This window comes from Heteronotia binoei, chromosome 16 (genome assembly GCF_032191835.1).
Source record: "Heteronotia binoei isolate CCM8104 ecotype False Entrance Well chromosome 16, APGP_CSIRO_Hbin_v1, whole genome shotgun sequence".
Taxonomy (NCBI): domain Eukaryota; kingdom Metazoa; phylum Chordata; class Lepidosauria; order Squamata; family Gekkonidae; genus Heteronotia; species Heteronotia binoei.
In genome coordinates, this window is record NC_083238.1 from 55,554,865 (window position 1) to 55,568,675 (window position 13,811).

General features: G+C 50.1%; 1 protein-coding gene across 1 annotated transcript in view; it reads right to left on the reverse strand.

Annotated features, from left to right (window-relative positions):
• Positions 1–13,811, reverse strand: part of LOC132585258 (ribosomal protein S6 kinase 2 alpha-like) — a 36,978-nt gene extending 23,167 nt beyond the window's left edge. Inside the window, exon 1 of the mRNA XM_060257061.1 lies at positions 12,876–13,811. Coding sequence (XP_060113044.1) covers positions 12,876–13,707 — 832 coding nt within the window. The 5' untranslated portion in view covers positions 13,708–13,811. The remainder of the gene's footprint in view (positions 1–12,875) is intronic.

The following is a 13,811-nucleotide window of genomic DNA, read 5'->3' on the forward strand; positions in this document are numbered from 1 at the left end:
TATAATGCATAGATTGATGCTGATAAGTAAATTAGGTGGACTACAACTAGGAAATACACGTCCTTTTGTGATTCACCTAGATTTACAGCAACACCAATTGGCGGAGGACTTTGTTACCGTTTATGGCTGTCCAGACCAAATGGCCAAGCCCGCTGGTTTACCATGCGACCAGTCTGCATACTTAATCAACAAACTGCTTGTATTTCAGCCCACAATGCCTGATCCCCTCGTCTGATGAGGTGTGCTTAGAGAGCCCACGGAAGCTGACGTTCTCAATAAAACTTGGTTGGTCTTCAAGGTACCACTTGACCCCTGCTTCGTTCAATTATTTCCCTTGACGCTTGAGGAATTCGACGATGTTTCGATCGTTACACATTTCGGCGTCGTTTCCCACAGGTCCCCATCTCATTGGGCCCCGACTGCAAGCTGCTTTGAAATCTTTCTTTGAGATGAAGAGTAGGGGGCAGAAATGTTTTGGCAAAGAAACAAATATTTTGGCAGAACTCGCAGGGCACTCTAGCCTGAGTGGCTTAAGTGGTTTGCTGGGGCCTGAGACCAAAGTTTACAGCGGTGACTAAGTACAGCTGTTGGATGCTGAGGCAAACTCTGCCGAACGGATAAAACCAGAGACGGTGTCTACTGGGCCTGTTACCTCAATACAGGCCTGTTACCTCAATACAGGCCTTTTTTTGTAGCAGGAACTCTTTTGCATATTAGGTCACAGCCTCCTATGGCTGCCAAGCCCCTGGTCCGGGCAGGGAATCCCCCCCCCCCCGGGAGGTTCCCAACCTGCTGACTTACATTGGGCCGGCGGGGGGAACCTCCCCCTACATCGCTGGCATGGTGACGTCACCCGGAAGTGACGTCATCAGAATGCCAGTGCCTGCGCGGGGCCGCTCTAGGCGTTTCCAGGAAAACTCTGTGGTTTTCCCGGACGCTCTAGCCATTTGGAAGGGAAAACTGTGGTACAATAGGTACCATAGAGTTTTAACCTCCCAAGTGGCTAGAGCGTCCAGGAAAACCATCAAATTTTCCCGGAAATGCTTAGAGCGGCCCCGCGTGGGCCCCACCATTTTGATGATGCCACTTCCGGGTGACATCATTGCAAAGCGTGTGTGCATCGCATGTACGAAAGTCCCCCGCTATGGGAAGCTGGGGACTTGGCAACCCTACACCCTCCTGATGTAGCCAATCCTCCTGGAGCTTACGGTAGGCCCTGTACTAAGAGCCCTGTAAGCTCTTGGAGGATTGGCTGCATCAGGGGGGAGTGGCCTAATATGCAAAGGAGTTCCTGCCACAAAAAAAAGCCCTGCCTCAGCGGCATGGAACCTCCATTCTGTCTCTCTCCTGTAACCCAAGAATCTGTGGTCATATCTAAGGAGGTGACAGCTACTTTTCATGCCACGATTACCCTTGTCTCACCCAACTTTGGGATTCCTGCAGTGGCTTCTGAGGCTGCCAATCTCCAGAGGAGACCTGGAGATATCCTGGTATTACCACCAATCTCCAGACGGCAGAGATCTATTCCCGTGGAGAAAACGGCAGCTTTGAAGGATGGCGTCTTTGGTGTCAACATCTCTGTTGAGTTCCCACGCTTTCCCAACCTCTGCCATCCCCCTGGCTTTGCTCCCCCAAACCTCCAGGCAGTAGAACAAAGCAGGAGTCAAGCTGCATATTTAAGACCAGCAAAGTTTTATTCAGAATGTCAGCATTCATGTGCATGCCCACTTCTTCAGACGAGGAATGAAGTGCAGTGAGCAGAGCTACATATAGCTTGTGGGGTTTGGAATGCAAAGTGGTACAAAGTTAAAAATCTAATAGTAGAATAGCAAAATTAACAAATTCAGAAAACCTTTGGCATCAGCTGGATGTCATGCCTTGAATAAATCTTTGTCCTTGTTTGGTGTGGCCGGTTTGGTGTAGTGGTTAAGTGTTATGCAGGAATGCTCTGGCATTTGGGTAAACTCTATGGTTTTGAGGGTGAAGTCATAGAGTTCCACCCAGATACCAGAGTGCCCCCACGTGATGTCCCCATCCACTCCCAGAATGCCTCCCAAATCCTTCCGCCTGATGGGTGAGGGGATCTGGCGACCCTAATGAAAACTCATACCTTGAATAAATCTTTGTCTGTCCTTGTTTGGTGTAACCAGTTTGGTGTAGTGGTTAAGTGTGCAGACTCTTATCTGGGAGAACCGGGTTTGATTCCCCTCTCCTCCACTTGCAGCTGTTGGAATGGCCTTGGGTCAGCCATAGCTATCGCAGGAGTTATCCTTGAAAGGGCAGCTTCTGTGAGAGCCCTCTCAGCCCCGCCCACCTCACAGGGAGGTGAAGATAAAGGAGATTGTAGGCCACTCTGAGTCTCTGATTCAGAGAGAAGGGCGGGGTATAAGTCTGCAATTCTTCTTCTTCTTTTGGTCTTAAAGGTCCCACTGGACTAAGAAGATGTCTCTAATATGCTTTGTGGACATACATAACACTCCCAAGAAGGGGTATAAAATTACAAGTACAGGGGAAGGCAATAGCAAACCACCCCGTAAAAAGTCTGTCGTGAAAACGTTGTGAAAGGAACGTCGCCCCAGAGCTGGAAACGACTGCTGCTTGCGCACCTTGACCTTTCTTACTAACAGACAGGGCCCTTTTTTTGCAGAAAGAGCCCAGCAGGAACTCATTTGCATATTAGAGCACACCCCCTGATATCACCATTGTTTCACAGGAACTATTTGCCCAGCAGGAACTATTTGCATACTAAGCCACACCCCCTGGCACCAAGCCGGCCGGAACTGCGTTCCTGTGTGTTCCTGCTCAAAAAAAGCCCCGCCAACAGGTAATGGCAGGGACTGTTTCTGTATGGTTGCTTATGAATGAAACTTCTGCTTAGGTGCGATACTATAAGGCAGGGGTCGCCTTTCCTGGTGCCCACAAAGTCTTTCAGAATGTGGGTGTGGCCAGGGTCAGTCCTGCAGCAAGGCAAACTAGGTAATCTCCCAGGGTGCCAGCCTTCTGGGGGCGCTGATTGGGCACCCCCATGTGACTCCATGATGTTATCAGTGCAGGAGGGAAGGGCATTAGAAGTTAGCCATGTCTAGGGTGCCGGAGAGTCTAGGGGCGACCCTGGGCGGGGTCAGAGTGGGGCTTTTGCCCAGCAAGGCTTTTGGTTGGTCACTGGCGATTTGATTGGCTGCACAGATTTTGGAGAACGTTGCTTTCGCGGTAGCTGCCGCCCCGGCACAAGGAACTTCACTGCGTAACTGAAGGTGAGCTGGTATAACGTGGCAGGACAAAAATGGACGACGCCTTTGACACAACGGCGGGCCGAATCCTCAGCTGATTCAGTATCCTTGTTTCTAAACTACTAGTCCAGGGGTGTTAAACTCATTTGTTACGAGGGCCGGATCTGGCATAAATGAGACCGTGTTGGGCCAGCCCAGGCTATGTTGGGCCGGGCCATGTGTGCACCTATTTAAGATTAGATAGCAGAGAGATAAATTTTATAAAGAACACAGGCACAATTTTTTTTTTTTTTTTAGAACTCAAAACATGCTTAAAACGTTAGCACTCATTGGTCTAAAAGATGCTTTCTTTGTATTTCTCCCATGGGATCCAGGGAACTGGGCAAAGGAAGCTCTGGCTCTTTCCTTCCTTCCTCAGGGTACTGGGGAGGGGGGAGCCTCAGCCAATAGAAGGAAGAGAGGCTTGGCACAGTAGCTCTGCTGTGCGACTGAGAGAGCCTGGCAAAGCAAGCTATTCCTTCCCCCTTCCTCCCCAGGGGAGGAGCCTCAGCCAATGGAGAAAATAGAGGTTTTGCTCTGTAGCTCCTGTGCAATTGAGCAAGCTGTTACGCAGAGGGAAGCAAGAGAGAGGGGGAAGGAAGCAGACAAGAGCCAGTTGCTCGGGGGGGCTGATAGGAGCCCTTCGGGGGCCTGATTCAGCCCCCAAATTGCATGTTTGACACCCCTAAACTAGTAAATCCAAGAGTAGAAAATATACTCATTTTAGCTAAATGTTTCATTCAAGCCCTGGGAGTTTGGGTAATTTACAAGGGACCAGTTGTCTTTGTAGCATATGTATTCATCCTTTTTGGCCTGAATTCTTCCTTTCCTGTTCCCAGTTATGTCTGATAAATGCTACTTGATATCTTTAGGTCAGAGAAGTAGAGTGAGTAAGCAGGGGAAGGGGTCACATTGACCGATCGCGGACCCGTTTGCTCACAAACATGCCCGTTTCGTCCAGCAAAAACTGCCTCCCACTTGAGTGTACCTAGGACAGCTGCCAACACAGCTTCTGCTTTTTGAACTTTAGCCACGCGGTGTATCTGTACATTCAGATTATACCGTTTCCTTTTCTGGAAGGACCTTTCTTGTTCCTGCACGCACCGTGCTTGAACGTTGTAAGGCATTAACAAAGGTACGGTCCTCGGACCCATCGTTAAGGGAACCATCCCGCGGCAGCCAATGGGACTCCTCTGGGGTAAATGGCAGGATGACGGCAGCCCAGTAATTTTGTTAGTGTGACCAGCGCCTATTATTAATGGCTCAGCTGTGCACTGAGGAATCCAGAGCCACATGGCAGAGCTGGGTGGAACGTCAAACGCATTCTGAATAGACCTGTGTCCTTTGTGAATATTTGGAGCTGAGAATCTAAAACCCATGGACAATTCTTTGACCAAACTCTCTCTTTTCCTTTCTGCGTTTTGACCAAGCTCAAAATGGAAGCTCTCTCAGCCACAACTTAGTTGCAAAGCATTTGGTAGGAATGAGGAAGGTCCCTCCGTTTGATGTGCTGGATAAGTGGGTGAACTCTAATCTGGGAGAACCGGGTTTGATTCCCCACTCCTCCACTTGCACCTGCTGGAATGGCCTTGGATCAGACATAGCTCTCGCAGAGCTGTCCTTGAAAGGGCAGCTTCTGGGAGAGCTCTCAGAGCCCCACCCACTTCACAGGGTGTCTGTTGTGGGGGAGGAAGGTAAAGGAGATTGTGAGCCGCTCTGAGACTCTTCGGAGTGGAGGGCAGGATATAAATCCAAAATCTTCATCTACCTCACAGGGTGACTGTTGTGGGGGTGACTGTTTTGGGGGAGGAAGGTAAAGGAGATAGTGAGCCGCTCTGAGACTCTGTGATTTGGAGTGGAGGGCAGGATATAAATCCAATATCCTCTTCTTCTTCTGCATTTATTTATTTATTTGATTCATTTATACCCTGCCTCTCTCTCCGATGGGGATCCAAAGCGGCTTACGCCCCTCTCCTCTTCTCCGTTTTATGCTCGCAACAGCCTTGTGAGGGAGGACAGGCCAAAAGAGTGGGACCGGCCCAAAGTTACTCGATGAGCTTCTGCAGCGCAGATGGGGATTCGAACTCGGGTCTCCCAGATACTAGACCGACTCTTACAACCATTACATCACACTGCTCTGACTCAATAGGCAGTGGACCAGGCTTGCACAGAATGAAGGGGCTAGCACGCACGGTGTTTATTCCAATATAGAGGGCTCCGGGGCTTTTTTTGTAGCAGGAGCTCCTTTGCATATCAGGCCACGCCCCTGATGTAGCCAATCCTCCAAGAGCTTACAGGGCTCTTAGTACAGAGCCTATCATAAGCTTCAAGAGAACTGGCTACATCAGCAGTGTGTGGCCTAATATGCAAAGAAGTTCCTGTTACAAAAAGAGCTGTGGAGGGCTTCCTATATAAACTGTCTGCTTTTTTGAATTCTTGGGAATGTTGTGGAGGAGGAGGAGGAAGAAGAAGGAGGAGAAGGAGAAGAAGAAGAGAAGAAAGAAGAAGGAGAAGAGGAGGAGGAAGGAGAATAAGAAGAAGAGCAGGAGGAGAAGAAGAAGAGGAGGAGGAGAAGAAGAAGAAGAGGAGGAGGAGGAAGAAGGAGAAGGAGAAGAGGAGGAGGAGGAAGAAGGAGAAGAAGAAGAGGAGGAGGAGGAAGGAGGCGGAGGAGGAAGAAGGAGAAGAAGAAGAAGAAGAGGAGGAGGAAGAAGGAAGAAGGAGAAGAAGAAGAGGAGATTGGATTTATACCCCATGCTTCACTTGGGTCATTTTCGCACTCACCTTAATCAGCAGCGACGACCCTCTTCACCGCGCAGGATCTGCGCGGATTTCGCACTAATTGCCGCGGAGCACCCAGAAGAGCCGGAAAGTCCCGGCGCTTTTGCGGCGCAAACGGAAACCGCCAAAAACCAGTTTCCGTTTGCGCCGCAAAAGCGCCGGGACTTTCCGGCTCTTCTGGGTGCTCCGCGGCAATTAGTGCGAAATCCGCGCAGATCCTGCGCGGTGAAGAGGGTCGTCGCTGCTGATTAAGGTGAGTGCGAAAACGACCAAGATGTGCCCTGTGGCACAGAGTGTTAAAGCTGCAGTACTGCAGTCCTAAGCTCTGCTCACAACCTGAGTTCGATCCCCGGTGGAAGCTGGGTTTTCAGGTACCTGGCTCAAGGTTGACTCAGCCTTCCATCCTTCCGAGATCAGTAAAATGAGTCCCCAGCTTGCTGGGGGGGGGGGGAAGTGTAGATGACTGGGGAAGGCAATGGCAAACCACCCCGTAAAAAAGTCTGCCGTGAAAATGTGAAAGCAACATCACCCCAGAGTCAGAAATGACTGGTGCTTGCATGGGGGACCCTTCCTTTCCTTCACTTGGAGTCTCATAGCAGCTGACAACCCCCTTCCCTTCCTCTCCCCACAACAGACACCTTGCGAGGCAGGTGGGGCTGTGAGAGCTCTGAGAGAACTGGGACTGGCCGAAGGTCACACCAGCAGCTGCAAGTGGAGGAGTGGGGAATCCAACCCACTTCTCCCCTATTAGAGTCGGTGCACTTAACCACTACACCAAACTGGCCCCTCTCTCAAGTTCAGGTCCGTTGTTACCATTTTTGTGGCCACACTGTTAACAGCCAGTATGGCAGCGGTTAAAGTGTCGGACTATCTTCTGGGAGTCCCAGATTCAAATTCCCCACTCTGCCCTGGAAGCTTGCTGATCCCTCTCCGGTCCCTCCCACCTCTCCAGTGCCGATCAGCTGACTGGTGGAGGAGGAACACCCGTTTTAGCGACATGCCTACGTGACTTCAACGTGACCCAGAAGCAGGGGTGGAATTCTAGCAGGAGCTCCTTTGCATAGTAGGCCACACACCCCTGATGTAGCCAATCGTACAAGGCTCTTTTTTTGTAAGCTCTGGGAGGATTGGCTACATCAGGGGAGGGGTGGCCTAATATGCAAAGGAACGCCTGCTAAAATTCCACCTCTGCCCAGAAGTGATGTAGGCATGGCAGGGACGTTGCGGTAATGCTCTGGTTTCGGGGCCAAAACACTATGGTAGAACTGGGTCGCATTGGAAGTCTTGTGGGCGCATCAGAGAGCCAGTTTGGTGTAGTGGTTAAGTGTGCAGACTCTTATCTGGGAGAACCGGGTTTGATTCTCCAATCCTCCACTTGCAGCTGCTGGAATGGCCTTGGGTCAGCCATAGCTCTCTTGTCTGGGAGAACCGGGTTTGATTCCCCACTCCTCCACTTGCACCTGCTGGAATGGCCTTGGGTCAGCCATAGCTCTCGCAGAGGTTGTTCTTGAAAGGGCCGCTTCTGGGAGAGCCCTCTCAGCCCCACCCGCCTCACAGGGTGTCTGTTGTGGGGGGAGAAGATAAAGGAGATTGGAAGCCGCTCTGAGTCTCTGATTCAGGGAGAAGGGCGGGGTATAAATCTGCAATTCTTCTTCTTCACTAAAACATCAGCTTAAACTCCCTGCTCCCAATACATACACTCTCCATCCCCCACCCACTGCCAACAGGGGCCTGGCAACCCAAGTGATACATAGAATCCTAGAATCACAGAGTTGGAAGGGACCATAGAGGTCATCTAGTCCAACCCCCTGCTCAATGCAGGATCGGCCTAGAAGAGTATCCCTTGACGAGGGTTTATCCAGCCGCTGCTTGAAGACTGCCGGGGAGGGGGAATTCACCGCCCCCCTAGGTAGCCGAGTCCACCGTCGAACAACTCTTACTGTCAAAACATTTTCCCTGCTGCCCGTTCCTGGCTCAAAGGACGTCCGACTTGCCTCCAGCAGGGTCAGGGCTTTTCAGCCCCAGCCTGGTGGAATCAGCTCCCTTTAGAGATCCGGGCCCTCACTGAATTGTTATTTTTTCATAGGGCCTGCAAGATGGAGCTATTCCTCCAGGCCTTTGGTTGAGACAGCGGGCGTCCGACTCCATCGGCTGGCCCTATCCTACGGTGCCATCTCTGTTGTAACGTGAATTTTACCCGATCTGCTGTTTTAGACTCTCAGTTTATATAACATGAGCCCAGCTGAGCTGCTATTTATAACGTACGTGACCTATCAAATTGCCTTGTTACGTTGATTTGGTTTTAACTGTGGTTTGCTATTGTTTTTAGAATGCTGTGATCCGCCCTGAGCCCGTTCTGGGAAAGGGCGGGATAGAAATTGCCTAACTGGAGAGCCAGTTTGGTGTAGCGGTTAAGTGTGCGGACTCTTATCTGGGAGAACCGGGTTTGATTCCCCACTCCTCTACTTACGGCTGCTAGCATGGCCTTGGGTCAGCCATAACTCTGGCAGAGGTTGTCCCTGAAAGGGCAGCTGCTGTGAGAGCCCTCAGGACTGGCCCAAGGTGTCTGTTGTGGGGGAGGAAGGGAAAGGAGATTGTAGGCCACTCTGAGACTCTGTCCCTGAAAGAGCAGCTGCTGTGAGAGCCCTCTCCAGCCCCACACACCTCACAGGGTGTCTGTTGTGGGGGAGGGAGATAAAGGAGATTGTGAGCCGCTCTGAGACTCTTCGGAGTGGAGGGCGGGATATAAATCCAATATCGTCATCTACCTCACAGGGTGTCTGTTGTGGGGGAGGGAGATAAAGGAGATTGTGAGCCACTCTGAGACTCTTCGGAGTGGAGGGCGGGATATAAATCCAATATCGTCATCTACCTCACAGGGTGTCTGTTGTGGGGGGAGGAAGGTAAAGGAGATTGTGAGCCACTCTGAGACTCTTCAGAGTGGAGGGCGGGATATAAATCCAAAATCTTCATCTACCTCACAGGGTGTCTGTTGTGGGGGAGGAAGGGAAAGGAGATTGTGAGCCGCTCTGAGACTCTTCGGAGTGGAGGGCGGGATATACATCCAATATCTTCTTCATCTTCATCTTCTAAATAAATAAATAAATAATATCCAGCCTGTACCTTCTTGCCATTAACTTAGGCCCATGATTGTCACCTCAATCACCTCTTATCCAGACTGAATGGTCCCAAGTTCCTCAGCCTTTCCTCATTTATTTTATTTTATTTCCTAAAGCTTAGTCTCCCGGCCCCCAATCATCACATGAAGCTGCCTTATAATGAATATAATATTTGGTCCATCTAGATCAGTCTTGTCTACTCCGACTGGCAGCGTCTCTCCAGGGTCTCAGGCCGAGGTCTTTCCCATCACCTACTGCCTGGTCCTTTTAACTGGAGATGTCGGGGACTGAACCTGGGACCTTCTGCTTCCCAAGCAGATGCTCTGCCACTGAGCTACAGCCCCACTGTATGTCTCTCCAGGGTCTCAGACTGAGGTCTTTCCCATCACCTCCTGCCTGGTCCCTTTTAACTGGAGATGCTGGGGATTGCAACTGGGACCTTCTGAGTGTCAAGCAGATGATCTACCACTGAGCTGCAGCCCCACATCATGGCTTTCCAGGGCCTCAGGCCGAGGTCTTTCCCATCACCTCCTGCCTGGTCCCTTTTAACTGGAGATGCCGGGGATTGAAACTGGGACCTTCTGAGTGTCAAGCAGATGATCTACCACTGAGCTGCAGCCCCACTTCATGGCTTTCCAGGGTCTCAGGTTGAGGTCTTTCCCGTCACCTCCTGCCTGGTCTTTTTAACTGGAGATGCCGGGGATTAAACCTGGAACCTTCCGTATTCCTAGCAAATGCTCTGCCACTAAACTGTGGCTAATCACATGTTCACTACCTAACTTGCCTCACAAGGCTGTTGTGAGGAGAAAATAGGAGAGGAGAATGACGTAAACTGGTTTCAGTCCCCACTGTGAAGAAAAGTAGGTACAAACGAAGTGTGTAAGTAGATATTACACTACGCACGGTCCTCTTGATACCTGACGAGTCCATTTTATGTGAACAGGGCAATCTGCATATTTCCCAGTTTCAGTACATGGTACTTGCAAATCCAGATTTTTTGAGAGCATTAATTTATTTACCTCATTTAAATTCTGCCAATGTGGTGTAGTGGGTTAAGAGCAGTGGACTCTGACCAGAATTTCTTCCTATTTTCCTTTTCTTTTGTTTTCAAGATTGAGGACATTGTGATCCGGCTTTGTAATATGACAGATATAAATTGGGTGTTTGTTATTAAATGCTTTGCAGAACAGTAGGATTTTATAACAAAAAACTAAAAGGTCACAAAATGTTTGTCGAATCTAAAGGTAATACTTGTGCAATAACTGTGAATACTTGCAGGTATAATGAACTATATACTTTTTTTTTTTAAAAAAGTAGAAATAATTGTATTCTATCTTTCTCCTTTTTGGTATTCATTCCCTTACTCTTTCCCCACAACCCCCCCAATTTTCCCTGTATGAAACTTAATAAAAAATCTCGCAACAAAGAGCTGTGGACTCTAATTTGGAGAGGTGGGTTTGATTCCCCACTCCTCCTCCACATGAGGCCTCCTGGGCGACCCTGGGCCAGTCATAGTTCCCTCAGGACTCTCTCAGCCCCACCTGCTTCACAAGGTGTCTGTTGAGGGGAGAGGAAAGGGAGGCGATTGTCAGCCATTTTGGGACTCCTTAACGTACAGAAAAGCAAGGTAAGGTAACAAGTAGGGTTGCCAAGTACAATTCAAGAAATATCTGGGGACTTTGGGGGTGGAGCCAGGAGACTTTGGGGTGGAGCCAGGAGACATTAGGGGTGGAGCCGAGATCAAGGCTGTGACAAGCATCATTGAACTCCAAAGGGAGTTCTGGCCATCACATTTAAAGGGACGGCACACCTTTTCAATGCCTTCCTTCCATAGGAAATAATGAAGGATAGGGGCACCTTTTTGGGGGGCTCATAGAATTGGACCCCCTGGCCCAATCATTTTGAAACTTGGGGGGTATTTTGGGGAGAGGCACTAGATGCTATACTGAAAATTTGGTGCCTCTACTCCAAAACACAGCCCCCCTCAGAGCCCTATATACCTGAGGATCAATTCTCCATGATTTCCTATGGGAATAAATCTTCATAGGGAATAATAGAATTCCCAGCAGACATTTCCCTCTCCTCCCCCCGCTTTCTGACGACCCTGAAGCAGGGGGAGGGTCTCCAAACCGGGGGATCCCCTGTCCCCACCTGGGGATTGGCAACCCTAGTAACAAGAGCCAACTCTTCTTCCTCTTTTCCTTCCATCATTCCTCATTTTATCCTCCCACCAACCTGGTGAGGTAGGCTGAGAATGTGTGACTGGCCCACGGTCACCCAGTGGGCTTCCATGGCAGAGTGGAGATTTGGTTTTCGAGAGACCACATTCCTGTGTCCAGGAGCTATAAAATACGTATGTTGCTCTATTCACTCAAAAGGGTGACTGCGTTATCAGGAGTGTCATATAAGGTTGCCAGGACACAAAGAAAGGCCTAGGCCTCATTGCCAGTGTCACACAGGAAGTGATGTCATCATGCCAGCGATGTCAAGGCGGTGCTCTCATATTTGAGCAAATAAACTCTATGGTAGAAGCTGGTTTTACCATAGACTTTTTGACCAAATACCAGAACACCCAGTTGTCGCTGGTGAGATGACATCACTTCTGGTGTGATGCTGGCAACGAGGCCTATGCCTTCTCCTTTCTCCTGATAAATCCCTCTGCCAGCCAGCTAACTAGGGTTGCCAATCTCCAGGTGGGGGCAGGGAATCCCCCGGTTTGGAGGCCCTCCCCCTGCTTCAGCGTTATCAGAAAGTGGGGGGAGGGGAGGGAAATGTCTGCTGGGAACTCTATTATTCCCTATGGAGACATATTCCCATAGGAAATAATGGAGAATTGATCTGTGGGTATTCGGGGCTCTAGCAGGGGCTGTGTTTTGAGGAAGAGATACCATATTTTCCGTATAGCATCCAGTGCCTCTCCTCAAAATACCCCCCCAGGTTTCAAAAAGATTGGACCAGGGAGTCCAATTCTATGAGCCCCCCCAAAAAGTGCCCCTATCCTTCATTATTTCCAATGGAGGGAAGGCATTTAAAAAGAGTGTGGTCCCTTTCTATGTGATGGCCAGAACTCCCTTTGGAGTTCAATTGTGCTTGTCACACCCTTGCTCCTAACGCCGCCCCCAAATGTCTCCTGGCTCCACCCCCAAAGTCCCCAGATATTTCTTGAATTGGACTTGGCAACCCTACAGCTAACTGGCAGCTCTGAGTACGGTCTGGCAGTGGGGGACCCCTGCCTCCACTGGGGGTCTGGAAACCCCCGTATTGTAAGAACGTAGTGCCACTAAGCAAGTTTGGAATCCTGACATACTATTGACCAGAGTTCCTTTTGTTGGTCATAAACAAACCATCCTCACTTTATTCCTGTCCATTTAAAAAACATGCCTCTTGCTCCAAACCAATGAGAAATAATAAAGAGAATCACAGCCAACACAAGAATAAGGGAGGTTTAAAAGCTCTCATTCGCACCCCAAACTTAAATACATTTGCTAAGAAGCGAGTCCCTTAATTTCAGAGAAACCTGTGTCAAAGTTGTCTTTCCCCCCAAAACTGATTTACCCACTCATTGCCCATGCTCAATATCTTTGGACCCTCTTTCCAGCAACTCTACATGCTCACTGTTCCGTTAAACATGTTCCCCTTCAAAGGGACCGCCTCTGCTCGGAGTCGTGGTCGTACCGACGACACAGGAGTAGCGAAGCTTGTCCCGCTTAGGTGTCCCCCTTTAGCCAGCTGTTTTTCGCTACTTGTCCCACGCAGGGTCGGGATTCGGGACTGTACTGGAGCAGCTGAGTCACGAGCCCTTTGCAGGGTTCCGATATGTCAGGTAGTTCTTGGGGAAATGTGGGTCCTTTCTTCTGGCGGCAGGGCATGTTATGGATGTGGGTATCATCAAAGGGCATGCATCCTGTAATCATCACGTAGAGCATGACGCCCAGGCTCCACACGTCATACTTTTTGGGGTCATAGGGGATGCCCATCAGCACCTCAGGGGAAGCGTAAGCAGCCGACCCACAGTAGGTGGTGCTGAGTTCTGGATATCCCCGCGACTCCTTGCCAAAGCCAAAATCGGTTAGTTTTACTCGGCGGCCATCGGATGTGAGCAACACGTTCTCGCATTTGAGATCGCGGTGCACGAGGTGCCTGTCGTGGAGATAACGCACGGCGCTCACGACTTGGGCGAAGATGTCCCGCGCTTCTGGAGCGCAAGGTAGTTTCCCTTCTCGCTGTACCAGCTGCAACAAGTCCGTGGACGCTGCTTCCATGACGATGTAGAGCGTCCCGTTGCAGACCTCAATGAACTCGTAGACTCTCACGATGTGCGGGTGCCGGATCCCACGCAAGATGGACAGCTCTCGTGGCAGGAACTTCTCGACAAAGTCCCGGGGGGCTCGTCGCCGGTCTACCATTTTGATTGCGAGAGGACCCTTGTACTTCGCTGAAGTGGCTACTCGGACCTTGGAGTAGCTGCCTTCTCCGAGGGTTTGGCCCAGTTTGTAACCCAGGTCACAGAGAAGCTTATCTCCCCTGGAACCTTTGGACATGGTGACCTAGAAAGGCTGAAACGATCTTCAGTTTCTTTAATTTCTTTCTTCTGGGACTCAGTGCTTCAACCCATTGTGATCAGCGCCTCCAGATCTTGGCTCCC